Here is a 26665-nt window from a genome sequence, read left to right on the forward strand (position 1 = left end):
TTGGTGCCCACCGATGGGTGTCGTGTTGGTGTCCACTGATGGGTGCTGTTTTGGTGCTCATAGATGGGTGCTGTGTTGGTGCCCACCGATGGGTGCTGTGCTGGCTGGTGCTCAACAATGGGTGCTGTGTTGGTGCCCACCGATGGGTGTCGTGTTGGTGTCCACTGATGGGTGCTGTTTTGGTGCTCATAGATGGGTGCTGTGTTGGTGCCCACCGATGGGTGCTGTGCTGGCTGGTGCTCAACAATGGGTGCTGTGTTGGTGCCCACCGATGGGTGTCGTGTTGGTGTCCACTGATGGGTGCTGTTTTGGTGCTCATAGATGGGTGCTGTGTTGGTGCCCACCGATGGGTGCTGTGTTGGCTGGTGCTCAACAATGGGTGCTGTGTTGGTGCCCACCGATGGGTGTCGTGTTGGTGCCCACCGATGGGTGCTGTGTTGGCTGGTGCTCAACAATGGGTGCTGTGTTGGTGCCCACCGATGGGTGTCGTGTTGGTGTCCACTGATGGGTGCTGTTTTGGTGCTCATAGATGGGTGCTGTGTTGGTGCCCACCGATGGGTGCTGTGCTGGCTGGTGCTCAACAATGGGTGCTGTGTTGGTGCCCACCGATGGGTGTCGTGTTGGTGTCCACTGATGGGTGCTGTTTTGGTGCTCATAGATGGGTGCTGTGTTGGTGCCCACCGATGGGTGCTGTGTTGGCTGGTGCTCAACAATGGGTGCTGTGTTGGTGCCCACCGATGGGTGTCGTGTGCCGATGGGTGCTGTGTTGGCTGGTGCTCAACAATGGGTGCTGTGTTGGTGCCCACCGATGGGTGTCGTGTTGGTGTCCACTGATGGGTGCTGTTTTGGTGCTCATAGATGGGTGCTGTGTTGGTGCCCACCGATGGGTGCTGTGCTGGCTGGTGCTCAACAATGGGTGCTGTGTTGGTGCCCACCGATGGGTGTCGTGTTGGTGTCCACTGATGGGTGCTGTTTTGGTGCTCATAGATGGGTGCTGTGTTGGTGCCCACCGATGGGTGCTGTGTTGGCTGGTGCTCAACAATGGGTGCTGTGTTGGTGCCCACCGACGGGTGTCGTGTTGGTGTCCACTGATGGGTGCTGTTTTGGTGCTCATAGATGGGTGGCTGTGTTGGTGTCCACTGATGGGTGCTGTGTTGGTGCCCATCAGTGGGTGCTGTGTTAGTGCCCACCGATGGGTGCTGTGTTGGCTGGTGCTCAACAATGGGTGCTGTGTTGGTGCCCATCAATGGGTGCTGTGTTGGTGCCCACCGATGGGTGTCGTGTTGGTGTCCCCTGATGGGTGCTGTGTTGGTGCTCATAGATGGGTGGCTGTGTTGGTGCCCACCGATGGGTGTCGTGTTGGTGTCCACTGATGGGTGCTGTATTGGTGCTCATAGATGGGTGCTGTATTGGTGCCCACCGATGGGTGTCGTGTTGGTGTCCACTGATGGGTGCTGTGTTGGTGCTCATAGATGGGTGGCTGTGTTGGTGTCCACTGATGGGTGCTGTGTTGGTGCTCATAGATGGGTGGCTGTGTTGGTGTCCACTGATGGGTGTCGTGTTGGTGTCCACTGATGGGTGCTGTGTTGGTGCCCACCGATGGGTGCTGTGTTGGTGCGCATCAGTGGGTGCTGTGTTAGTGCCCACCGATGGGTGCTGTGTTGGCTGGTGCTCAACAATGGGTGCTGTGTTGGTGCCCACCGATGGGTGCTGTGTTGGTGCTCATAGATGGGTGGCTGTGTTGGTGTCCACTGATGGGTGCTGTGTTGGTGTCCACTGATGGGTGCTGTGTTGGTGCTCATAGATGGGTGCTGTGTTGGTGCCCACTGATGGGTGCTGTGTTGGTGCCCACCGACGGGTGCTGTGTTGGTGACCATCGCTGGCACCCCCGCACCCCTCTCTCACCTTCTCCCTCCACTCCGGGCCCATAGACCTTGACCCCGGCCGTGTCCACGGCGGGCTCCACGCGGACCTTGCTGGGGAAGTGCGGCACGGGCTGCCCGCCGTACTCCACGGTGATGGTGTAGACGCCGGGGCTCAGTGGGGTGTAGGCGATGGTGTAGGTGCCGTCGCCGTTGTCCTCCACGCGCACCTCGGCGCGGGCGCCCGCCTCCGAGGCGATGCCGATGGTGAGCTCGGCGCTGCCGGCGCGGCTGCAGTCCACCCGGAAGTGCCCGGCCTGCCCGGCCGTGGCCCCCTCCAGCCCCGGGCCCGAGCACGTCACCTTGGAGGCGTCGAAGGGGGCTCGCACCGGGGCGCGGAACGGGGACCCTGGCACGTGGGCGCCGGCGAAGAGGATGTTGATGTTGTAGTCGCCGGGCTCGGTGGGCAGGTAGGACACGGAGCAGGTCCCGTCGCCGTTGTCCACGCACTCGATCTTGGCCTCGCAGGGCCCCTCCACCGTCAGCCCCAGGCCCCCGGTGCCGGCGCCTTTGGTGTCGATGGTGAAGGGCGCAGGGACCCCCGGCAGCCCCCCCTGGAGCCCTGGCCCGAAGGCGCGCACCTGGGGGAGGGTGGGGAGTGGAGGATGTCATAGAGGGGGCACGGGCACAGGGAGCCCCTTTTAGAGCCCCGTTGGTGTTTTGGGGTCCCCACTGCTTGCTGCTGCGGGTATTTGGGGGTGTTCAGGAGCCCGTACGGGGTGTCTGTGTGTGCAGGGAGGTTTTGTGGTCCCCATTCCCCACTGCAGGGGTTGTTTGAGGGGGGTTCCCATTGCCCACTGCAGGGGCTGCTCAGGGCTGGGTGCTCCCATTCCCCACCATAGGGGGGGTGCCCGGGTGTCCCCATCCCCATCCCATCCCCTCCCCCATCCTCCATCCCTATCCCATCCCCATCCCCATCCCCCATCCTCCATCCCCATCCCATACCCTCCCCCATCCCCCATCCCCATCCCATCCCCATCCCCATCCCATCCCCTCCCCCATCCCCTCCCCCATCCCCATCCCCTCCCCCATCCCCATCGCGATCCCATCGCGATCGGATGCCCTTCGCGTTCCCCTTCGCTTCCCCATCCCATCCCCATCCCATCCCCCCCTTCATCCCCATCCCATCCCCCCCATCATCCCCATCCCATCCCCTCCCCCATCCCCCATCCCCATCCCCCACCCCCTCCCCCCCCCATCCCCATCCCCTCCCCCCTCCCCCATCCCCATCCCATCCCCCACCCCCTCCCTCGCCCCTCCCCCACCTTGCTGGGGTCCGGTGCCGCGGGCACTGCCCGGATGGGGAAGGGGCTCCCGGGGACGGCGGCGCCCTCGTACGTGAGCTCGAGCTCGTGGGCGCCCTCGTGCCGCGGGACGAAGCGCACGAGGCTGGCGCCGTCCGGGCCGGGCTCCACGGCGCAGGGCGCCCCCTGGCGGCCGCCGCCGCTCAAGCGCGCCCCCACGCGGCCGCCGCCGCCCGCCCCGCGCCACTGCACGAGAACCTCCTGCTCCCGGCCCACTTCCGGCGCTGCGGGGGGGAGGCACCGGAATGGGGGGGACTGACCCCAGAATGGGGGGGACTGACCCCAAAATGGGGGGGAGGGACCCCGAAATGGGGGAGACTGACCCCAAAATGGGGGGGAGGGACCCCGAAATGGGGGAGACTGACACCGAAATGGGGGAGATTGACCCCAAAATGGGGGAGACTGACCCCAAAGTGAGGGGGAAGGACCCCAAAATGGGGGGGAGGGACCCCGAAATGGGGGAGACTGACCCCAAAATGGGGGGGAGGGACCCCGAAATGGGGGAGACTGACACCGAAATGGGGGAGATTGACCCCAAAATGGGGGAGACTGACCCCAAAGTGAGGGGGAAGGACCCCAAAATGGGGGGGAGGGACCCCGAAATGGGGGAGACTGACCCCGAAATGGGGGGGAGGGACCCCAAAATGGGGGGGAGGGACCCCGAAATGGGGAGACTGACCCCAAAATGGGGGTGAGGGACCCCAAAATGGGAGAGACTGACCCCGAAATGGGGGAGACTGACCCCGAAATGGGGGGGAGGGACCCCAAAATGGGGGAGACTGACCCCGAAATGGGGGAGATTGACCCCAAAATGGGGGAGACTGACCCCAGAATGGGGGGGAGGGACCCCGAAATGGGGGAGACTGACCCCAGAATGGGGGAGACTGACCCCGAAATGGGGGAGACTGACCCCAGAATGGGGAGACTGACCCCAAAATGGGGGAGACGGACCCCGAAATGGGGGAGACTGACCCCGAAATGGGGGAGATTGACCCCAAAATGGGGGAGACTGACCCCAAAGTGAGGGGGAAGGACCCCAAAATGGGGGGGAGGGACACCAAAATGGGGGGCATGGACACCAAAACAAGGGGGATTAACCCCAAAATAGAGCTCTACCCACACATAGGGATGGATCCCAAAACAGGGGGAAATGAGATCCAAAATGGGGGGGATTAACCCCAAAATGAGGAGGATTAACCCCCAAATGGGGCAGGATTTACCCCAAAATAGACCTGTACCCACAGAGCAGGATGGACGCCAAAACAGGGGGGGAATGAGCCCCCAAATGGGCGGGATTAACCCCAAAACAAGGGCTGCACCATGAAGGGGGGGGCTGCATCCTGCCCCAACCCGCCCCCCCACATCATCTATGGCGAGGGAGGCCCCATTTCTCCCCCCATCATCACTCCCACCTCCAAAGGCCGCTCCCACCCCAAAATCGGGGTCCCCACCCTCCCCCCATCCCCAGCTCCCCAATTGCCCCCCCCGTAAATGGGGTTTGCCCCCCCTCAGCCCCCCCCCCCCACTTACTCTCATCCAGGCCTGAGACCTTGATCTTGCTCAGGTCCACGCCGGGGGCCACCCCCACGGTGAAGGGGCTCTTGGGGATGGGGTCGCCCCCATAGGTCACTGCGACCCCCAAGTTACCCTGGGGGGGGACAGGGGGAGGCTCAGGGGGTGCCCCATGGCCCCCCCATGGGGGAGTTACCCCCATGGCAATAGGAGGTTTGGGGGTGCAGGGGAGTCTATGGGGCTGTGCCTGCTGCACCGGGGTGGTTTGGGGGTCTCTATGGGGTTGTACCTGCTGCACCGGGGTGCAGGTGGGGTCTATGGGGCCATACCTGATGCACCGGGGTGCAACTGGTGTCTATGGGGCCGTACCTGCCGCACCGGGGTGGTTTGGGGGTGTCTATGGGGCCGTACCTGCTGCACCGGGGTGGTTTGGGGGTCTCTATGGGGTTGTACCTGCCGCACCGGGGTGGTTTGGGGGTGTCTATGGGGTGGTACCTGCCGCACCAGGGTGGTTTGGGGGTGTCTATGGGGCGGTACCTGCCGCACCGGGGTGGTTTGGGGGTGTCTATGGGGCCGTACCTGCCGCACCGGGGTGGTTTGGGGGTGTCTATGGGGCCGTACCTGCTGCACCGGGGTGGTTTGGGGGTGTCTATGGGGTTGTACCTGCTGCACCGGGGTGGTTTGGGGGTGTCTATGGGGCCGTACCTGCCGCACCGGGGTGGTTTGGGGGTGTCTATGGGGCCGTACCTGCCGCACCGGGGTGGTTTGGGGGTGTCTATGGGGCCGTACCTGCCGCACCGGGGTGGTTTGGGGGTGTCTATGGGGCCGTACCTGCCGCACCGGGGTGGTTTGGGGGTGTCTATGGGGCCGTACCTGCCGCACCGGGGTGGTTTGGGGGTGTCTATGGGGCCGTACCTGCTGCACCGGGGTGGTTTAGGGGTGTCTATGGGGCCGTACCTGCTGCACCGGGGTGGTTTGGGGGTGTCTATGGGGCCGTACCTGCTGCACCGGGGTGGTTTGGGGGTGTCTATGGGGCCGTACCTGCTGCACCGGGGTGCAACTGGTGTCTATGGGGCCGTACCTGCCGCACCGGGGTGGTTTGGGGGTGTCTATGGGGCCGTACCTGCCGCACCGGGGTGGTTTGGGGGTGTCTATGGGGCCGTACCTGCTGCACCGGGGTGGTTTGGGGGTGTCTATGGGGCCGTACCTGCTGCACCGGGGTGGTTTGGGGGTGTCTATGGGGCCGTACCTGCTGCACCGGGGTGGTTTGGGGGTGTCTATGGGGCCGTACCTGCTGCACCGGGGTGGTTTGGGGGTGTCTATGGGGCCGTACCTGCTGCACCAGGGTGGTTTGGGGGTGTCTATGGGGCCATACCTGCTGCACCGGGGTGTACTTGACCGTGTGGGTCCCGTCGAGGTTGTCGATGAGCTCCAGGTCCTTCACGGCCTCCCCCTTGCCCGTTCCCGTCACCTGCACCTCGAGGGCCCCGCGCCCCCCGCCCTTGGTGTTCACCGTGAACTGCGTCGGCTTCCCCAGCTCCACCCCTGGGGGGGCACGGGGGGGGGGGTCAGGGGGGTCCCCAAACCCCCCCCGGGACCCCCCGGTCCATCCCCCCCCCGCGCCGTGCTCACCGGAGCGGCTCAGGCCGGGCCCCTCCGCCTTCACTTTGCTGGCGTCGTGCGAGGGATCCACCTTGATCCGGATGGGGCTGCTGGGGGTGGCCTGGGGGGAGCGGGATCGGGGTTTGGGACCAAAACCTGCCCCAACCAGCCCCAAAGCGGCACCAAACCAGCACCAACCACTGCCCTGCGCCCCACACCGGCATCAAACCAGCACCAACCAGTGCCCTGCGCCCCACACCGGCATCAAACCAGCACCAACCAGTGCCCTGCGCCCCACACCAGCATCAAACCAGCACCAACCACTGCCCTGCGCCCCACACCGGCATCAAACCAGCACCAAAGCAGTACCAAACAGCCCAAACCAGTGCCCTGCGCTCCAAACCAGCACCCAAAACAGCGCCTTGTACCCCAGATCAGCGCTTCAGACCCCAAATCCCGCACCCAGCACCCCAATACCAGCGCTCTGGCCCCAGTACCGGTGCTCTGGACCCCAACAGCAGCCCTTTGGACGCCAGCGCGAGCGCCGCTGACCTGGTCCCCGAAGAGCACCATGATGGTGTACGCGCCGGCGCCGCGGGGGGTGTAGCGCACCGTGAAGGTGTCGTTGTCGTTGCGGATGATGTCGAAGTCGACGTCGGCCTCGGCCGGGCCCACAACGCCCGGCGCACACTTGATCCCGATGCTCACGTCGCCTGGGGGGGGCAGCGCGCTGAACCCCGGCGTCCCATCGTGCCCCATAGAGCCCCACAGTGCCCCATAGAGCCCCACAGTGCCCCATAGAGACACACAGTGCCCCATAGAGACACACAGTGCCCCATAGAGCCCCACAGTGCCCCATAGAGACACACAGTGCCCCATAGAGCCCCGTAGTGCCCCATAGAGACCCATAGCACCCCATAGTGACCCATAGTGCCCCATAGAGACCCACAGAGACCCATAGAGACACACAGTGCACCCCAAAGCTCCCTACAGAGCCCCATAGTGCCATATAGAGCCCCAGAGCTCCCTAGAGAGCCCCATACCGCCCTATAGAGCCCCAGAGACCCATAGTGCCCCATAGAGACCCATAGCACCCCATAGTGACCCATAGTGACCCATAGAGACCCACAGAGACCCATAGTGCACCCCAAAGCTCCCTACAGAGCCCCATAGTGCCATATAGAGCCCCATAGCTCCCCATAGAGCCCCACAGCACTCCCCATAGAGCCCCATAGCGCCCTATAGAGCCCCATAGCGCACCCCATATCGTGCTCTATAGATCCCCATGGCACCCTATAGTGCCCCATAGAGCCCCACAGCCCTTCAGTCCCCCCACAGCCCCCCTGTCTCACCCTGCCCGGCCTCGCTGCAGTCCACGGTGAAGTAGGTGGGCTCGTGTGCCTTGAGCCCCGTCTTGGCCACGCCGGGCCCATAGACCTTCACCTTGTGTGGGTGGCTGCCGGCCCCGACCCCCACCTATGGACAGGGACCGGGGGGGGTCAGACCTGAGACCCCCCCCAGGACCCCCCCATAGGTTATGGGGCGCCCCCTTACCCTGAAGGGACTCTGGGGGATGCTGACGCCCCCCCAGGACACCATTGCCGTGTGCTTGAGCGGCCGCTTGGGCACGTAGGAGCAGCTGAAGGTGCCGTTGCCGTTGTCCTTGACTGAGACGTCCACGGGGTTCCCCTCCGCGTCCTACAGGGGTACAGGGGGTCAGCACCCAAATCCCCCCAGCACCCAAATCCCCCCAGCACCCAAATCCCCCCCCCAGCACCCAAATCCCCGCCTAGCACCCAAATCCCCCCCCCAGCACCCAAATCCCCCCCAGCACCCAAATCCCCCCCAGCACCCAAATCCCCCCCAGCACCCAAATACCCCCCCAGCACCCAAATCCCCCCCCAGCACCCAAATCCCCCCCCAGCACCCAAATACCCCCCAGCACCCAAATACCCCCCTAGCACTCAAATACCACCCCAGCACCCCAGTGCCCCCCACCTGCATCTGCACTTTGAGGGCTCCCTTGCCCCCGTTCTTGGCATCCACGGTGAACTCAGCTGCTTTGTTCACGGCCACCCCGGTCTTCTCCAGCCCCGGTCCATGGGCCTTGACCTGTGGGGGGGCACAGGGGTTATGGGGTGCAGGTGGGATGTGGGGGTCTCCATGGTCGCTATGATCTCTATGGATCCTTATGGGTCTCTATAGGTCTCTGTGGGTCTCTATGGATCCCTATGGGTCTCTATGGATCCCTATGGGCATCTATGCATCCCTATGGGTCTCTATAGGTCTCTGTGGTCTTCATAGGTCTCTATAAGTCTCTATTGTCTCGATGTTCTCTACAGGTCTCTATGGGTCTCTATGGTCTCCATGGGTCTCTATGATCTCTATGTGTATCGACTCTATGGATCCCTATGGGTCTCTATGGGTCTCTACGGATCCATATGGGTCTCTATAGGTCTCTATGGTCTCGATGTTCTCTATAGGTCTCTATAGGTCTCTATGGTCTCTATGTGTCTCTATCATCTCTATGGATCCCTATGGGTCTCTGTGGGTCTCCATACGTCTCTGTGGTCTCTGGGTCTCTATGGATCCCTATGGGTCCCTATGGGTCTCGGTGGGTCTCCATACGTCTCTATGTATGGACCCCTATGGGTCCCTATGGGTCTCGGTGGCTCTCCATACGTCTCTATGGTCTCTATGGGTCTCTATGGATCCCTATGGGTCCCTATGGGTCTCGGTGGGTCTCCATATGTCTCTATGGTCTCTATGGGTCTCTATGGATCCCTATGGGTCCCTATGGGTCTCGGTGGTGCCGGCAGAGCCGCACCTTCTCGGGGCAGCAGTCGCGGGACGCGGGGCGGATGTCGGCCATGAAGGGGCTGCCGGCGATGTCGTCGCCGTCGCAGAGCACGTGCACGGCGTAGGCGCCCGGCTCCTGTGGCCAGTACCGCACGTCGCAGGAGCCGTCGCCGCGGTCGTCGCACTCGATCTTGGCCTGCGAGGGGCCCTCCACCGAGAAACCTGGGGGGAACGGGGGGGGAAGGGGTCAGGGGCACCCCAAAACCAGCCCCGGGGACAGGGGGGCGACGGAGCCGGGGGGCAGCAAATGTGGGCAAATCAGCTTAAAATCAGCCAGGAAGCAGCCTAAAAAGAGCCCAAATCAGCCTAAAATGAGCCCAAATCAGCCTAAAATGAGCCCAAATCAGCCTAAAATGAGCCCAAATCAGCCTAAAATCAGCCCAAATCAGCCTAAAATGAGCCCACACCAGCCTAAAACCAGCCCACATCAGCCTAAAACCAGCCCACATCAGCCCCAACCCCCCCAGATCACCCCCAGATCCCTCCCACATACCCCCGGGAGCCCCAAAATCCCTGCCACAGCCCCCCCTCCCTCAAGGACCCCACAGACCCCTCAGGTCCCCCCGTCCCCCCCCCATATGTGACCCTCAAGGGGTCCTTGAGTCCCCAGCCCCCCCTGCCCCCCCCTCACCGAGGGTGCCGACGTCATCCCCGATGGCCTCCACCACGAACTCGGCCGCGCTCCCCACGGCGCCGCCCTCCAGCCCCGGGCCCCACGCGCGCACCCGGGGGGGGCCCCCCTCGGGGGACACCTGCACCTCGAAGGGGCTGCGGGGACACGGGTGGGCATGAACACACGTGCACATACATACGTGTATATACGTGTACATACATGGGGGCATACGTGTACATGCATGCACATGCACACACATACATGTGTGCATACATGTACACACATACACCTACAGTTGTGTGCATACGTGTACATGTGTGTGCACATACATACATATGTGTGTGTATACATGTACATGCACATAAACATATATACATGTATGTACATTTACACACACGCACACACATACATATACATGTATGCACACACACACGCACACACATACCTACACATGTATGCGCACATGCACACACATACCTATACATGTATGCACACACACACGCACACACATACCTACACATGTATGCACACACACACACTACACATGTATGCACACACACACGCACACACATACCTACACATGTATGCACACACACACGCACACACATGTATGCACACACACACGCACACACATGTATGCACACACACACGCACACACATACCTATACATGTGTGCGCACACACACACGCACACATGTATGCACACACACGCACACACATGTATGCACACACACACGCACACACATACCTATACATGTGTACACACACACACGCACACACATGTGTGCACACACACACGCACACACATGTATGCACACACACACGCACACACATGTATGCACACACACACGCACACACATACCTATACATGTGTACACACACACACGCACACACATGTGCACACACACACGCACACACGCACACACATGTGTACACACACACACGCACACACATGTGTACACACACACGCACACACATACCTACACATGTATGCACACACACAGGCACACACATACCTATACATGTGTGCGCACACACACGCACACACATGTATGCACACACACACGCACGCACATGTATGCACACATGCACACACACGCACACACACATGTATGCACACACACACGCACACGCACATGTATGCACACACACACGCACGCACATGTATGCACGCACACACGCACACACATGTATGCACACACACTCGCGCACACATACATTTATGCACACACACACGCACACACATGTATGCACACACACACGCACACACATGTATGCACACACACACGCACACACATACCACATGTGTACACACACACACACACACACGCACACACATGTATGCACACACACACGCACACGCACATGTATGCACACACACACGCACACACATGTATGCACGCACACACGCACGCACATGTATGCACACACGCACACACACATGTATGCACACACACACGCACACACATGTATGCACACACACACGCACACACATGTATGCACACGCACACGCACACACATGTATGCACACGCACACGCACACACATGTATGCACGCACACACGCACGCACATGTCTGTAAGCCCCGCCCCCTGCCTCACCTGCGGGGCACGGGCTGCCCCCCCCACAGCACGGACACCGTGTGGGGCCCGGGCACCGTGGGGACGTAGTCACAGGCGAAGACCCCATCTCCGAGCTCCCTCTGCCTGACGGGCTCAGGGCCCTCTACAGGGGGGGCGGTCAGGGGGGCACCCACAGAGCCCTGCAGGGCCCCCATGGCACCCCCCATGGCACCCAATGCACCCAGGGAACCCCTATGGGCACCCCATGCAGCACCCAATGCACCCAGGGAACCCCTATGGGCACCCCATGGCACCCCCCATGGCACCCAATGCACCCAGGGAACCCCTATGGGCACCCCATGGCACCCAATGCACCCGGAGAACCCCTATAGAGCCCCATGTGGCACCCCATGGCACGCACTGCAGCACCCAATGCACCCAGACACCCCTCTAGAACCCCATGGGGCATCCCGAGGCTCCCCATAGCACCCCCAATCCCCCCCCAGGGCACCCCCAATCCCCCCCATAGCAGCCCGAATTTCCCCCATAGCACCCCCAATCTCCCCCATAGCATCCCCAACCCCCCATAGCATCCCCAATCCCCCCCACAGCACCCCCATTCCCCCCATAGCACCTCCATGGCACACACTGCAGCACCCAACGCACCCGGAGCCCCCCCATAGAGACCCATGGAGCCCCCAAACTCCCCCTGCACTCACTGGGCCCCTTGACGGTGACCTTGAGCTCCCCATTGCCGGCCCCCTTGGTGTAGACCTTGAACTCCGCCGGCTCCTTCACGCGCAGCCCCTTGGGCTGCAGCCCCCGCCCCACGGCACGGACCAGGGAGGGGGTGCAGGCTGGGGGGCGGAGGGGGGTCAGGCCATGGGGTGCCCCCAAAGCCACCCCAGAGACCCCAAACCCGGCCCCATGGATCCCAAACCCAGCCCCATGGATCCCAAACCCAGCCCCATGGATCCCAAACCCAGCCCCATGGATCCCAAACCCAGTTCCATGGATCCCAAACCTGGTTCCATGGATACCAAACCTGGCCCCATGGATCCCAAACCCGGCCCCAGGGACCCCAAACTTGGCCCCATGGATCCTAAACCCACCCCATGGATCCCAAACCCAGCCCCATGGGTCCCACACCTGGCCCCATGGATCCCAAACCCAGCCCCACGGATCCCAAACCTGGCCCCAGGGAAAGGGGGGGAGAGGGGGACCCCAATGCACGTTGGGGTCCATGGGAAGGGGGGTGACCCCATAGGGAGCTACGGGGGGTGCAGCACCCGAAGGAGGCGGAGGGAAAGGGGGACCCCCCCCGTACCGTGGCTGCGTCCCTGCGTGGGTCTGGAGCTTCCCCATAGAAGGAGCAGGACAGAGACAGAGCAGAGTCAGCAGAGACCCCCCCCGAGGGCCTGGGGGGGGCAGGAGCACAGAGACCCCCATGGGGGGAGAATGGAGAGGCCCGAGTGTGGGGGAGGAGCACAGAGACCCCCACTTATGGGGCAGGAGCACAGAGATGCCCACTTATGGGGCAGGCACACAGAGACCCCCAGTGGGGGGAGCAGGAGCACAGAAATCCCCACCTATGGGGCAGGAGCACAGAGACCCCCAGTGGGGGGAGCAGGAGCACAGAAATCCCCATCTATGGGGCATGAGCACAGAGACCCCCAATGGGGGGGGGGGGGGGCAGGAGCACAGAGACCCCCACTGGGGGGAGTAGGAGCACAGAGACGTCACTTATGGAGCAGGAGCACAGAGACCCTCACTGGGGGGCAGGAGCACAGAAACCCCCATCTGTGGGGCAGGAACAGAGAGACCCCATCTATGGGGCAGGAGCACAGAGAACCCATCTATGGGGCAGGAGCACAGAGAACCCATCTATGGGGCAGGAGCACACAGACCCCATCTATGGGGCAGGAGCACAGAGAACCCATCTATGGGGCAGGAGCACAGAACCCATCTATGGGGCAGGAGCACAGAGAACCCATCTATGGGGCAGGAGCACAGAGAACCCATCTATGGGGCAGGAGCACACAGACCCCATCTATGGGGCAGGAGCACAGAGACCCCATCTGTGGGGCAGGAGCACAGAGAACCCATCTATGGGGCAGGAGCACACAGACCCCATCTATGGGGCAGGAGCACACAGACCCCATCTATGGGGCAGGAGCACAGAGAACCCATCTATGGGGCAGGAGCACACAGACCCCATCTACGGGGCAGGAGCACAGACCCCATCTGTGGGTCAGACCCCATCTGTGGGTCAGAGCCCTGGTGGGGGGCGGCGGGGCTCACCCTGCCCCACGTGGACGCTGAAGGGGCTGCGGGGGATGGGCACCCCGCCGTAGGTCACGTGCACGCCGTGCGCGCCCTCGGCCGCGGGCCGGTACGAGCAGCGGAAGGCGCCGTCCCCGCGGGGCTCCAGCGGCGCCTCCAGCGCCCCCCGGCGGCCGCTCGGCTCCGCGATGGAGACCTCGAGCTCGCCCGGGCCCGCGCCTGCGCAGAGGCACCGCGGGGTCAGCGCAGCCGGCGCCGGCGGTGGGGGACGGGACCCCAACACCCCCAGAGCCCCCCCAAAGCCCCGACCCACAACTGAGAGCCCTCCAAACCCCTTCAGAGCCCCAAAACCCCCTTCAGACCCCCCCAAACCCCTTTAGAGCCCCCAAACCCCCTTCAGAGCCCCCCCAAACCCCCGACCCACAACTGAGAGCCCCCAACCCCCTTCAGAGCCCCCAAACCCCTTTAGAGCCCCCAACCCCCCCCCTTCAGAGCCTCCAAACCCCCTCTTAGAGCCCCCCAAATCCCCTCTTAGAGCCCCCAAATCCCCTCTTAGAGCCCCCAAATCCCCTCTTAGAGCCCCCAAACCCCTTTAGAGCCCCCAAACCCCCTCTTAGAGCCCCCAAACCCCCTTCAGAGCCCCCAAACCCCTTTAGAGCCCCCAAACCCCTTCAGAGCCCCCCAAACCCCTTCAGAGCCCCCAAACCCCCTTCAGAGCCCCCCAAACCCCTTCAGAGCCCCCAAACCCCCTTCAGAGCCCCCCCAAACCCCCGACCCACAATTGAGAGCCCTCCAAACCCCTTCATAGCCCCCAAACCCCCTCTTAGAGCCCCCAAACCCCTTCAGAGCCCCCAACCCCCCTCCTAGAGCCCCCAAACCCCCTTCAGACCCCCCCAAACCCCTTCAGAGCCCCAAACCCCCGACCCACAATTGAGAGCCCCCAAACCCCTTCAGAGCCCCCAAACCCCCTTCAGACCCCCCCAAACCCCTTCAGAGCCCCCAAACCCCCTTCAGACCCCCCCAAACCCCTTCAGAGCCCCCAAACCCCCTTCAGACCCCCCCAAACCCCTTCAGAGCCCCAAACCCCCGACCCACAATTGAGAGCCCCCAAACCCCTTCAGAGCCCCCAAACCCCCTTCAGAGCCCCCAAACCCCCCCTTAGAGCCCCCAAACCCCCTCTTAGAGCCCCCAAACCCCCTTCAGAGCCCCCAAACCCCCTTCAGAGCCCCCAAACCCCTTTAGACCCCCCAAACCCCCGACCCACAATTCAGAGCGCCCCAAACCCCTTTAGACCCCCCCAAAACCCCCCTTAGAGCCCCCAAACCCCCTTCAGACCCCCCCAAACCCCTTTAGACCCCCCAAGACCCCCCAAACCCCCTCTTAGAGCCCCCAAACCCCCTTCAGAGCCCTCCAAACCCCCTTCAGAGCCCTCCAAACCCCTTTAGACCCCCCAAAACCCCTTTAGACCCCCAAAAACCCCCCTTAGAGCCCCCAAACCCCCTTCAGAGCCCCCCGTACCCCTTTAGACCCCCCCAACCCCTCCAATCCTCCCCAAACCCCCTTAGAGGCCCCCCAAATCCCCTTTTAGAGCCCCCAAACCCCCCTGACCCCCAATTCAGACCCCCCAAACCTCCCCTTAAGAGCCCCCCAAGCACTTTCAGAGCCCCCCAAGCCCCTTTAGACACCTTCAGACCCCCCTACCCCCCCCCTTAGAGCCCCCCGAGCCCCCCCATTGCCCCCCTTGTCCCCCCGCTCACCGGCAGTGAAGATGTCGAAGTGGGTGCCCCGGTTGACCACGTTCCCGGTGGGCTCGAGGCCGGGGCCCTGCGCTGTGACCCTCGAGGCGTCGCCGGCGGCGCGCCCGACCTGCACCTCAAAGGGGCTCTTGGCGATGTTCTGCCCCGCGAACAGCACCGACACCTGCGGGGCAGCGGGGCCAGGCCAGATCAATGGGGCTGGGGCAGATCGGTGGGGCCGGGGCAGATCAATGGGGCTGGGGCAGATCGGTGGGGCCGGGGCAGATCAATGGGGCTGGGGCAGATCAGTGGGGCCGGGGCAGATCAATGGGGCTGGGGCAGATCAGTGGGGCCGGGGCAGATCAATGGGGCCGGGGCAGATCAATGGGGCTGGGGCAGATCAGTGGGGCTGGGGCAGATCAGTGGGGCCGGGGCAGATCAATGGGGCCATAGGGGCTCAGTGGGGCCATAGAGGAACTCAGTGTCCTCAATGGCTCCATAGGGGAACTCAATGTCCTCAATGGCTCCATAGGGGAGCTCAGTGTTCCCAATGGCTCCATACGGGAGCTGCTGGATCACTGTCCAGGCTCTGTGTCCTCAATGACTCCATAGGGGAGCTCGATGGCTCCATAGGGGAGCTCAATGTCCTCAATGGCTCCATAGGGGAGCTCAATGTCCTCAATGGCTCCATGGGAGCTCAATGGCTCCATAGGGGAGCTCAATGTCCTCAATGGCTCCATAGGGGAGCTCAATGTCCTCAATGGCTCCATGGGAGCTCGATGGCTCCATAGGGCAGCTCAATGTCCTCAATGGCTCCATAAGGGAGCTCAATGTCCTCAATGGCTCCATAGGGGAGCTCAATGTCCTCAATGACTCCATAGGGGAGCTCAATGTCCTCAATGGCTCCATAGGGGAGCTCAATGTCCTCAATGACTCCATAGGGGAGCTCAATGTCCTCAATGGCTCCATGGGAGCTCGATGGCTCCATAGAGGAGCTGCTGGATCCTCCCCTGGCCTTGTTCCCACAGCTCCAGGACCTCCCCTACTGAGGCCACCCCCCTGGAGCCCCTCAGCCCCCCGAGCCCCACAGAACCCCCCCAAGCCCCATAGAGCCCCATTGCTGCAGCCCCACCTTGTGCATGCCGGTCACTTTGGGCACGTAGGACACGGAGAAGGTCCGGTTCTTGTCGTTGTTGGCCACAACCTTAGCCTATGGGGGGGGGGAGATGTGAGACCCCCAGTGGCCCATGGCACCCATAGCACCCATGGCACCCACAGCACCCAAGGCACCCACAGCACTCTATGGCACCCATAGCACCCATAGCACCCACCTCCTCGCGGTGCCCAGCCGGGTCCTCCACGTACACGAGCACCTCCCCCTGCCCGGCACTGATGGTCTCCACCGTGAACTCCGCTCGCTGCTTCACCACGTTCCCAGTGGGCTCGATGCCTGCAGGATGGGGGGGGCCAGCCCCATGGCAGGGCTGCTATGGGGCACCCAGCCCCACGGCACTGCACACTATGGGGGTCCAGCCCCACGGCACTGCACACTATGGGGGTCCAGCCCCACAGCACTGCACACTATGGGGGTCCAGCCCCACGGCACTGCACACTATGGGGGTCCAGCCCCACGGCACTGCCCACTATGGGGCTCCCTGCCCCACACCCTCTGCCCCCTGTCCCTATGGTGAGCTCCCCTCTTAGAGGTGACCCCAATCTCTGGGACCCCCCCTTACCAGGGCCGTAGGCTCGCGCCTTCTTGGGGTTGAGTTTGGGGCGCAGGGGGGCCCCCGGCTTCAGCTTGGCCTTGGGGAACTGGGACAGGTAGGTCATGACCGAGTGCTCGTCCACGTTGGGGTCCACAATCTCCTCGGGGGTGATCACCTGGGGGGCGCCCATGGGGGTCAGTGGGTGCAGGGGGGTGCCCCATGGGGGTCAATGGGTGGTGGGGGTGCCCCATAGGGGTCAATGGGTGCTGGGGTGCCCCCCGCACCTGGGGGATGCCGAGCCACTCGTCCGCCTGCTGCATGGCCTCGCGCGCGTTCTCCACCGGCTTGCTGGGGTCCCACGAGTCCCAGTCGGGGCAGAGCCCTGGGGGGGGACAGTGTCACCAATGGGCCCATGGTCACAGTGCCCCCCAGTGCCCCAGAGCCCATGGCCATAGTGCCCCCTATTGCCTCCCAGTGCCCCATAGCCCCATGTCTCTACATCCCCTGTCCCCATTGCCCAAGTCCCCATTGCCCCATTGTCCCCAGCTCATCAGGGGCACAGCTCTCCACCAGGGCCCCCCTTGCCCCATTGCCCCCATTTTCCCCCATTACCCCCATTGCCCCCATGTTCCCATTACCCTCATTACCCCCATTGTCCCATATGTCCTCATTACCCTCATTACCCCCTTTGGCCCCATCTCACCAGGGGCACAGCTGTCCAACAGCACCCCCATTGCCCCGTATGTCCCCATTCCCCCCATTGCCCCATTAACTGCCATTACCCCCATTGCCCCCATCTCATCGGGCGTGCAGCTGTCCACCAGCTTCCCCACTGCCCCCATTACCCCATTTACCCCCCATTCCCCCATCTCACCAGGGGCACAGCTGTCCCCCAGCTCCCCCACTGCCCCCATTGCCCCCCATCTCACTGGGGGCACAGCTATCCACCAGCATTGCCCCATTGCCCCCCATCTCACCCCATTACTGCCCCCATTACCCCATTGCTCCCCACTTTACCCCCATTCCCCCATCTCACCAGGGGCACAGCTGTCCCCCATTACCCCCATTGCCCCATTGCCCCCCATCTCACCGGGGGCACAGCTGTCCCCCAGCTCCCCCATTACCCCCATTACCCCATTACCCCCATTGCCCCATTGCCCCCCATCTCACCGGGGGCACAGCTGTCCACCAGCTCCCCCACTGCCCCCATTACCCCCATTGCCCCCCATCTCCCCATTTACCCCCATCCCCCATTACCCCCATTACCACCGGGGGCACAGCTGCCCCCATTACCCCATTGCCCCCCTCTCACCCCATTACCCCCATTACCCCATTACCCCCATTGCCCCATTGCCCCCCATCTCACCGGGGGCACAGCTGTCATTAACCCCAGTCCCCCATCTCACCCACATTCCACCACCCCCATTACCCCCATTGCCCCATTGCCCCCCATTACCCCATTACCCCCATTGCCCCATTGCCCCCATTACCGCATTGACCCCATTGACCCACTGCCCCCATTACCCCCATTATCCCCCATTACCCCCATTGCCCCATTGCCCCCCATCTCACCGGGGGCACAGCTGTCCCCCAGCTCCCCCATTACCCCCATTGCCCCCCATCTCACCGGGGGCACAGCTGTCCACCAGCGCCCCCAGCGCGCGCCCGCTCTGCCAGTCGCGGCTGAAGTTGGTGATGGGCAGCTGGGGGAGGCGGTTCTGGATCCAGCCCAGCAGCCGCTGCTTCGGTGTCTGCCGCTTGGCCTCCTCCTCGTCCTCCTCGTCCCACACGGGCATGGAGATGGAGTAGTGCAGGATCAGCGTCCACACCAGCCCCAGGATCAGCTTCAGGTTCCCATCCACGATCGCTTTGCTGTCTGCGGGGCAGCGGCGGCGGGGCGCCACCGGGGGGCGCCAGAGGGGCGTCGTCAGAGGGGGCGTCATCACAGGGGGGTGTCATCATATAGGGGGGTGTCATCATAGGGGGGTGTCATCACATGGGGGGTGTCATCACATGGGGGGCGTCATCATAGGGGGCATCACGGGGGGTACCATCATGGGGGGAATCATCATGGGGGTATCATCATGGGGGTATCATCATATGGGGGGTACCATCATGGGGGTATCATCATGGGGGGGTATCATCATAGAGGGGAATTATCATGGGGGTATCATCATAGAGGGGAATTATCATGGGGGTATCATCATAGAGGGGAATTATCATAGGGGGGCATCATCATAGGGGGTGTCATCATGGGGGGGCATCACGGGGGGTGTACCATCATAGGGGGGCATCATCATCGGGGGGAATCATCACAGGGGGGCATCATCATCAGGGGGAATCATCACAGGGGGCTATCACAGGGTATGGGGCATGGAACACACAGCGTAAGGGGGACACGGGCCATAAGGGGGACACGTGACATAAGAGGGACATGGGGGGACATGGGCTATAGGGAGGCCATGGGCCATAAGGGGAACATGGGATATGGGGGGCCATGGGCTATAGGGAGGCCATGGGCCATAAGGGGAACATGGGATATGGGGGGACATGGGCTATAGGGAGGCCATGGGCCATAAGGGGAACATGGGATATGGGGGGACACGGGCTATAGAAGGCCAAGAAGGGACACAAAGGGAGCACGGCCCGTAAAGGGGCCATGGGGGAGCCATGGGGGACCATGGGCCATAAGGGGGCCGTGGCAATGACTCAGGCAATGGGGGGGGCAGGAGAGGCGGGGGGGGGGCCTGGCGCCCATCGATGGCGTGGAAGAGCCCAGAGACCATGGGGGGGGGGGGGGGGAACACGTGGGCCCCCATGAGCGGTTTGGGGGGCTCAGGGCAGGGGGCAGAGCCCATCCCTTGATGGGGGGCACATCCGGGGTCCTCAGCAGTGGTCTGGGGGGGTCCCGGGTCCCCATTAGGGGCTATGGGGGGGTTTCAGGCCCCCATTAAGGCCATGGGGGGGTCCCAGGTCCCCATTAAGGGCCATGGGGGGGTCCCGGGTCCCCATTAGGGTTTATGGGGGGGTCCCGGGTCCCCATTAAGGGCTATGGGGGGGTCCCTGGTCCCCATTAAGGGCTATGGGGGGGTCCCTGGTCCCCATTAAGGGCCATGGGGGGGTCCCGGGTACCCATTAAGAGCTATGGGGGGGTCCCGGGTCCCCATTAAGGGCTATGGGGGGGTCCCTGGTCCCCATTAAGGGCCATGGGGGGGTCCTGGCTACCCATTAAGGGCCATGGGGGGGTCCCGGGTACCCATTAAGGGCCATGGGGGGGTCCCGGGTACCCATTAAGGGCTATGGGGGGGTCCTGGGTCCCCGTCATCGCCCATGGGGGGGTCCCGGCGCGTTCCCGCGCCGCGGGGGGGTCCGGGGGGGGGGGCGGGGCCGCGCGTGGGGGATGGGACCCCCTGCCCCTCCCCGGCCCCGCCCCCCGCTCCAACATTTTTTGGCCTTATATGGGCTCGGGCTCCAGCGAGGCCCCGCCCCCCCGGGGACCCCCCTCTCCGGCCCCCCCCATTGGGACCCCTCGGTGGGGGGGCGGCAGCGCCTCAATCAGTGTCTGCAGGATGTGGGGAGCCGCAGGGCCTCCCCCGGGACCCCCCCCCCCATCGGAACCCCCCCTCCCTATCGGGACCCCCCCATGGCCCGGCCCCGCCCCGGCGGCAGCGGGACCCCCGCCCCCCCCCGCATTCTTGTGATGGGAGCGGGCCCCCCCCCCCCTCCTTTGTTATGGGCCATGGGGCGGGAGGGGCCCGAGGAGATCGGGGGGGCCAAAATGGAGGGGGAGATGGGGGGGGGGCTTCGATGGAGCCCTATGGGGGGGGGCAAACAGGGGGCTCATGGGGGGAGTCCCCACAAAAGGGGGGTCGCAAGGCGGGGGTGTCCGGGATGGGGGGGAGCAAAGGCACCCGATCGCCATGGGGGGCCTCCTGAACCCCCCATTACTACAGGGGGTTCGGGGGGGGGATCTCCCCTTAGCACCCCTCCCCCTACCCCCCCACCGGGGTCTCCTTAAGGCACCCCTGCACCCTGTGGGGTGCTCCATGGGCCCTAGGGCTCTGTAGGGCTCTATAAGGCTCTATGGAGCGCTATAGGGCTTTGTGGGGTGGTACAGGGCTTTGTGGGGTGGTACAGGGCTTTATGGGGCACCGCATGGGCCCGGGGGGCACTAGAGGGGTTGGGGGATGCTATAGGGACCTGTGGGGCTTTATAAGAGCCTGTGTGGTTCTATTGGGCCCCATAAGCACTCATGGAGCTCTATAAGCACCCATTGGGCACTATAAAGGCTCCGTAAGTACCCATGGGGCTCTATAGGGTGTCTTTAGGGGTTCTATCAATACGGGTTCTATCCATAGTGTCTCTGTAGGGTCTCTATAGGGTCCCTACAGGGTCGCTATAGGCTATCTATAAGGTTTCTATAGAGTATCTATAGGGTCTCTTCAGGGACTCTATAGGGTCTCTGTAGGGCCTCTATCTATAGGGTCCCTACAGGGTCTCTATAAGGGCTCTATGGGGTCCCTACAGGGTCTGTATAGGGTCTGTATGGGGTCTCTATCTATGGGGTCTGTATGGGGTCTGTGTAAGGTCTCTATAGGGTCTCTCTCTGTAAGGTCCCTACAGGGTCTCTATAGGGGTTCCATCTATAGGGTCTCTATGGGGGCTGTATCTATAGGGTCCCTTCAGGGTCTCTAGGCTCCTTACAGGGTCTCTATCTATAAGGTCTGTATGGTGGCTCTATAAGGTCTCTACAGGGTCTCTAAGGGGTTCCTATAGGGTTTCTCTCTATAGGGGTTCCATCTATAGGGTCTCTATAGGGCCCCTATAAGGTCTCCATAGGGCTTCTCTCTATAGGGTTTCTCCCTATGGGGTCTCTATAGGGTTTCTGTCTATAGGGTCTCTCTGTAGAGAGTCTCTCTGTATAGGAGTTCCATCTATAGGATCTCTATAGGGTCTCTCCGTACAGGGCCTCTGTATAGGGTCTCTGTCTATAGGGTCTCTCCGTACAGGGTCTCTGTCTATAGGGTCTCTCTGTATAGGGTCTCTGTCTATAGGGTCTCTGTCTATAGGGTCTCTCCGTACAGGGTCTCTCTGTATAGGGTCTCTGTCTATAGGGTCTCTCCGTACAGGGTCTCTGTCTATAGGGTCTCTGTCTATAGGGTCTCTCCGTACAGGGTCTCTGTCTATAGGGTCTCTCCGTACAGAGTCTCTGTCTATAGGGTCTCTGTCTATAGGGTCTCTGTCTATAGGGTCTCTGTCTATAGGGTCTCTCCGTACAGGGCCTCTCCGCGTAGCCCCCTCCGGCGCCGCTCACCGATGGACACGAGCTTGATGTTCTCCCTCTCGAGGAAGTCGAGCGCCACGGACACGTTCTCGAGCTGCATCTGGCGGAACGTGGGGCGCGCGTTGTAGCGGCGGCCGAGCTTCTTCTGGCTGAGCACCTCGAGCAGCGCGATCAGGCGCAGCCCGTCCCCCAGGTCCGTCTGCAGGTTCCCCACGCGCTTCTGCACCGCCTTCAGGTGCTCGTTGCACCACCGCGTGAACGTGTTCTGCTGGATGCGCTTCCAGGGCGCGTCCTCCGCCAGCTCCTTCTCGGTCGCCGGCATCTCCCCGTCCGCGGCCTCGCCCCGGGACAACGGCGGCTCCTGCGCCCGAGCCCGCCCGGCTGCGCTCATGGCGGAGGGGAGGGGGGGGCGGGCTGAGGGGAGGGGACACGGGGGGAGGGAGGGGAGACATCGGACGGGAGCGCGCACGGACGGGAGCGCGCTGCGCCCCCTGCGCGTCCCAATGCATCCCAGTGCACCCATTGCATCCCAGTGCGTCCCAATGCATCCCAGTGCGTCCCAATGCATCCCAGCGCTTCCCACTGCATCCCAGTGAGTCCCACTGCATCCCAGTGCTTCCCACTGCATCCCAGTGCTTCCCACTGCATCCCAGTGCTTCCCACTGCATCCCAGTGCGTCCCAATGCCTCCCAGTGCTTCCCACTGCATCCCAGTGCTTCCCACTGCATCCCAGTGCTTCCCAATGCCTCCCAGTGCTTCCCACTGCATCCCAGTGCTTCCCAATGCATCCCAGTGCTTCCCAATGCACCCACTGCATCCCAGTGCGTCCCACTGCATCCCAGTGCTTCCCAATGCCTCCCAGTGCGTCCCACTGCATCCCAGTGCGTCCCAATGCATCCCTGCGCGTCCCAATGCATCCCAATGCGCCCATTGCATCCCAGTGCACCCATTGCATCCCAGTGCGTCCCAATGCATCCCAGCGCTTCCCACTGCATCCCAGTGAGTCCCAATGCATCCCAGTGCTTCCCACTGCATCCCAGTGCTTCCCAATGCATCCCAGTGCTTCCCAATGCATCCCAGTGCTTCCCAATGCCTCCCAGTGCGTCCCACTGCATCCCAGTGCGTCCCAATGCATCCCTGCGCGTCCCAATGCATCCCAGTGCTTCCCAGTGCGTCCCACTGCATCCCAGGGCTTCCCAATGCCTCCCAGTGCTTCCCACTGCATCCCAGTGCTTCCCAATGCATCCCAGTGCTTCCCAATGCACCCAATGCATCCCAGTGCGCCCCAATGCATCCCAGTGCTTCCCAATGCACCCATTGCATCCCAGTGCGTCCCACTGCATCCCAGTGCTTCCCAATGCACCCAATGCATCCCAGTGCGTCCCAATGCATCCCAGTGCCTCCCAATGCACCCATTGCATCCCACTGCATCCCATCACATCCCAATGCATTCCAGTGCATCCCATCACATTCCAACGCATCCCAGCACATCCCCATGCATCCCATCACATCCCAACGCATCCCCATGCAGCCCATTGCATTCCAGTATATCCCAGTGCATCCCAAAGAATCCCAGCACATCCCAATGTATCCCAGTGCATCCCGATGCATCCCATCACATCCCAGTACATCCCAATGTATCCCAGTGCATCCCATCACATTCCAAAGCATCCCAGCTCATCCCTATGCACCCCAATGCATCTCAATGCATCCCAGTTCATCCCAATGCATCCCACTGCATCCGCCTGTAACCCCCTGCATCCCATTGCACCCCAGAGAGGGACCACACTGCACCCCCTGAACCCCACAGACACCCCCTGAACCCCACTGCACCCCATAGACAGGGACACCCCCTCTGCACCTCCAGATAGGTACCCCCATAGAGCGGGGACTCCCCCTGAACCCCACTGCACCCCAGAGACCCCCATAGCAAGGAGCCCCCCTGAACCCCATTGCACCCCATAGACAGGGACCCCCATAGCGGGGATCCCCCCTGAACCCCACAGACAAGGACCCCCATAGCGGGGATCCCCCTCCACTGTACTCCACTGCACCCCATAGCGGGGACCCCCACCCATCCATCCCCTGCAGAGTTCCCCATAGAGGGCACCCCCATTTAGGAGACCCCCTCTTTGGGTGCCCCCAATTGGGACCCCTCTAAAGCAGCCGCCCCAAAGCGGGGCTCCCCTGCACCCATTGCGCTCCCAAAGACCCTGGACCCCAAAAACGGGGTCCCCCCCATTCCTTGTCATGGGGGGGTCCCCATCTCCCTCCATGGTTTCCCCCATAGGGGCCATGGGCGCTCCCGGCCGCGCTCACCGCTGGCTCCGCTCAGCTCAGCTCGGTTCCGCTCCGCTCGGCTCCGGGGCCGCTGCTGCCGCCGGTGCCGGTGCTGGGGGGGGAGCGGCCGGTGCCGCCGCGCGGAGCCTTAATTGGTAACGGGGAGCGCAGGCCCCGCCCCCTGGGGGGGGAGCGGGAGGGGCGGGGGGGGGCACATGGGGGGGTACAGGGCATGGGGGGCTATAGGGGCTCATAGGGGGGTATAGGAACCTATAGGGTGGGGCAGGGGGTATATGGGGAATGGGGGGATATAGAGACCCATAGGGTGGGATGTGGGGGATATAGGGACCCGTAGGGTAGGGTGGGGGATATGGACCCATAGGGTGGGATATGGGGGATAGGGACCCATAGGGTGGGATGTGGGGGATACAGGGACCCATAGGGTGGGATGTGGGGGATATAGGGACCCATAGGGTGGGATGGGGGGGATATAGGGACCCGTAGGGTGGGATATGGGGGATATAGGGACCCATAGGGTGGGATGTGGGGGATACAGGGACCCATAGGGTGGGATGTGGGGGGATATAGGGACCCGTAGGGTGGGATATGGGGGATATAGGGACCCATAGGGTGGGATGTGGGGGGATATAGGGACCCATAGGGTGATATATGGGGATCCGTAGGGTGGGATGTGGGGGATATAGGGACCCATAGGGTGGGATATAGAGACCCATAGGGTGGGACATAGGAGATACAGGGACCCACAGGGTGGGATGTGGGAGATACTGGGATCCACAGTGGGATGAGGATGATATAAGGACCCATAGGGTGGGCATAGGGACCCATAGGGTGGGATGTGGGGGATATATGGATCCATAGGGTGGGATGTGGGAGATACAGGGCATGGGGGTTTTGTTGGGTCCCATAGAGCTGTGGGGAGTACATGGACCCCATAGAGTGGGATGGAAGAGTATAGGGACCCACAGAGTGTGCAGGGGCCCTATGGGATGGGGGGCCTACAAGGGGACCTATAGAGCAGGAGAGGAGCCCTTTGGGGCCTCAGTGGGGTGAGGTGGGGCTATGGGGATGGTCTGGGCAGAACAGGGGCTCCATGGGCCCTATGGTGTGTGCAGACCTATAGGGATGATGTGGGGCAGTTAAGGCCAGTAAAAGGTCTTGGTGGGCCCCTATGGAGCAAGGGTGCCTATAGGGGACACGGGATCTGTGCTGCCCTTCGGCCAAGGAAGCCCCATATGGATTCTATGGGGCAGAGCTGGGGGAGGACCCTTAGGGACTATGGGGAAGGGGGGCCCATTCGGGAGCTGTGGGGCCTGATAGGACCCTATGGGGCAGGAAACGAGGCAGCGCCGGAAGCGGCTGCTCCAGCCCTGATAGCGCTGGGGGGCATTAACCAGGGGGAATTAATGCAAGAGGGTCCCATGTTACATATGTGTTCTATGTACATTACACGCCTGTGTGGGGGCTGCATCACTGCAAACACGCGTGTTACATGCGTGTGCGTGGCACCACACGTGCAAACATGCCCCATGGCTCACACCTATTACACACGTGTCCAAGGAGCTGCACATACAAACACACACGGCTCTGCGTGCACCCCGGGCCCCCCAGCCCAACACCTGTGTTACACGCGTGTGCAGGCTCCCACATGCCTGTTCTAGGCGTGTTCTGTCGCTCCCACATGCACCAACACGCCTGCTCCATGTCTGTACCGCATGCACATGTGTGTTACATCCCTGTGGAGCTGTGTGCACCTGGACCCACAGGAGATAGGGGCTCAGGGGGCACCAAGGGGGGGGGTTACCCCCCCAGTGATGCTCTATGGGCCCCGGGGGGGGGGTTACCCCCCAGTGATGCTCTATGGGCCCTGGGGGGGGGGATTTACCCCCTTTAAGCCACTTTGGGGGGGGCAGCTCCACCAGGATGATCTCACCCCAGCAGGAATCCGGGGGGGGGGGAGGGAAGGGGGGGGTGTGGACACG

At 62.7% G+C, this 26665-nt stretch overlaps 1 protein-coding gene across 2 annotated transcripts in view; it reads right to left on the bottom strand.

Annotated features, from left to right (window-relative positions):
• FLNA (filamin A) overlaps positions 1-22777 on the bottom strand; it is a 40027-nt gene extending 17250 nt beyond the window's left edge. For both annotated transcript variants that reach the window (XM_062635539.1, XM_062635538.1), the window contains exons 1-21: positions 22416-22777; positions 18729-18977; positions 17386-17483; positions 17129-17276; positions 16724-16842; positions 16525-16602; positions 15414-15576; positions 13675-13875; positions 12093-12230; positions 11413-11536; positions 9831-9967; positions 9168-9361; positions 8339-8452; positions 7895-8038; positions 7693-7816; positions 6893-7053; positions 6371-6461; positions 6114-6283; positions 4757-4874; positions 3188-3450; positions 1906-2503 (exon numbers count right to left, since the gene is read on the bottom strand). In XM_062635539.1, the coding sequence (XP_062491523.1) occupies positions 1906-2503; positions 3188-3450; positions 4757-4874; positions 6114-6283; positions 6371-6461; positions 6893-7053; positions 7693-7816; positions 7895-8038; positions 8339-8452; positions 9168-9361; positions 9831-9967; positions 11413-11536; positions 12093-12230; positions 13675-13875; positions 15414-15576; positions 16525-16602; positions 16724-16842; positions 17129-17276; positions 17386-17483; positions 18729-18977; positions 22416-22776 (3793 nt within the window). In that variant the 5' untranslated portion in view covers position 22777. The remainder of the gene's footprint in view (positions 1-1905; positions 2504-3187; positions 3451-4756; positions 4875-6113; positions 6284-6370; positions 6462-6892; positions 7054-7692; positions 7817-7894; positions 8039-8338; positions 8453-9167; positions 9362-9830; positions 9968-11412; positions 11537-12092; positions 12231-13674; positions 13876-15413; positions 15577-16524; positions 16603-16723; positions 16843-17128; positions 17277-17385; positions 17484-18728; positions 18978-22415) is intronic.
• Positions 22778-26665: the final 3888 nt, after the last annotated feature.

The sequence above is a fragment of the Pezoporus occidentalis genome, unplaced genomic scaffold (assembly GCF_034315485.1).
Source record: "Pezoporus occidentalis ecotype Australia unplaced genomic scaffold, CSIRO_AGI_Poc_V1 ctg456, whole genome shotgun sequence".
Classification (NCBI taxonomy): Eukaryota; Metazoa; Chordata; class Aves; order Psittaciformes; family Psittacidae; genus Pezoporus; species Pezoporus occidentalis.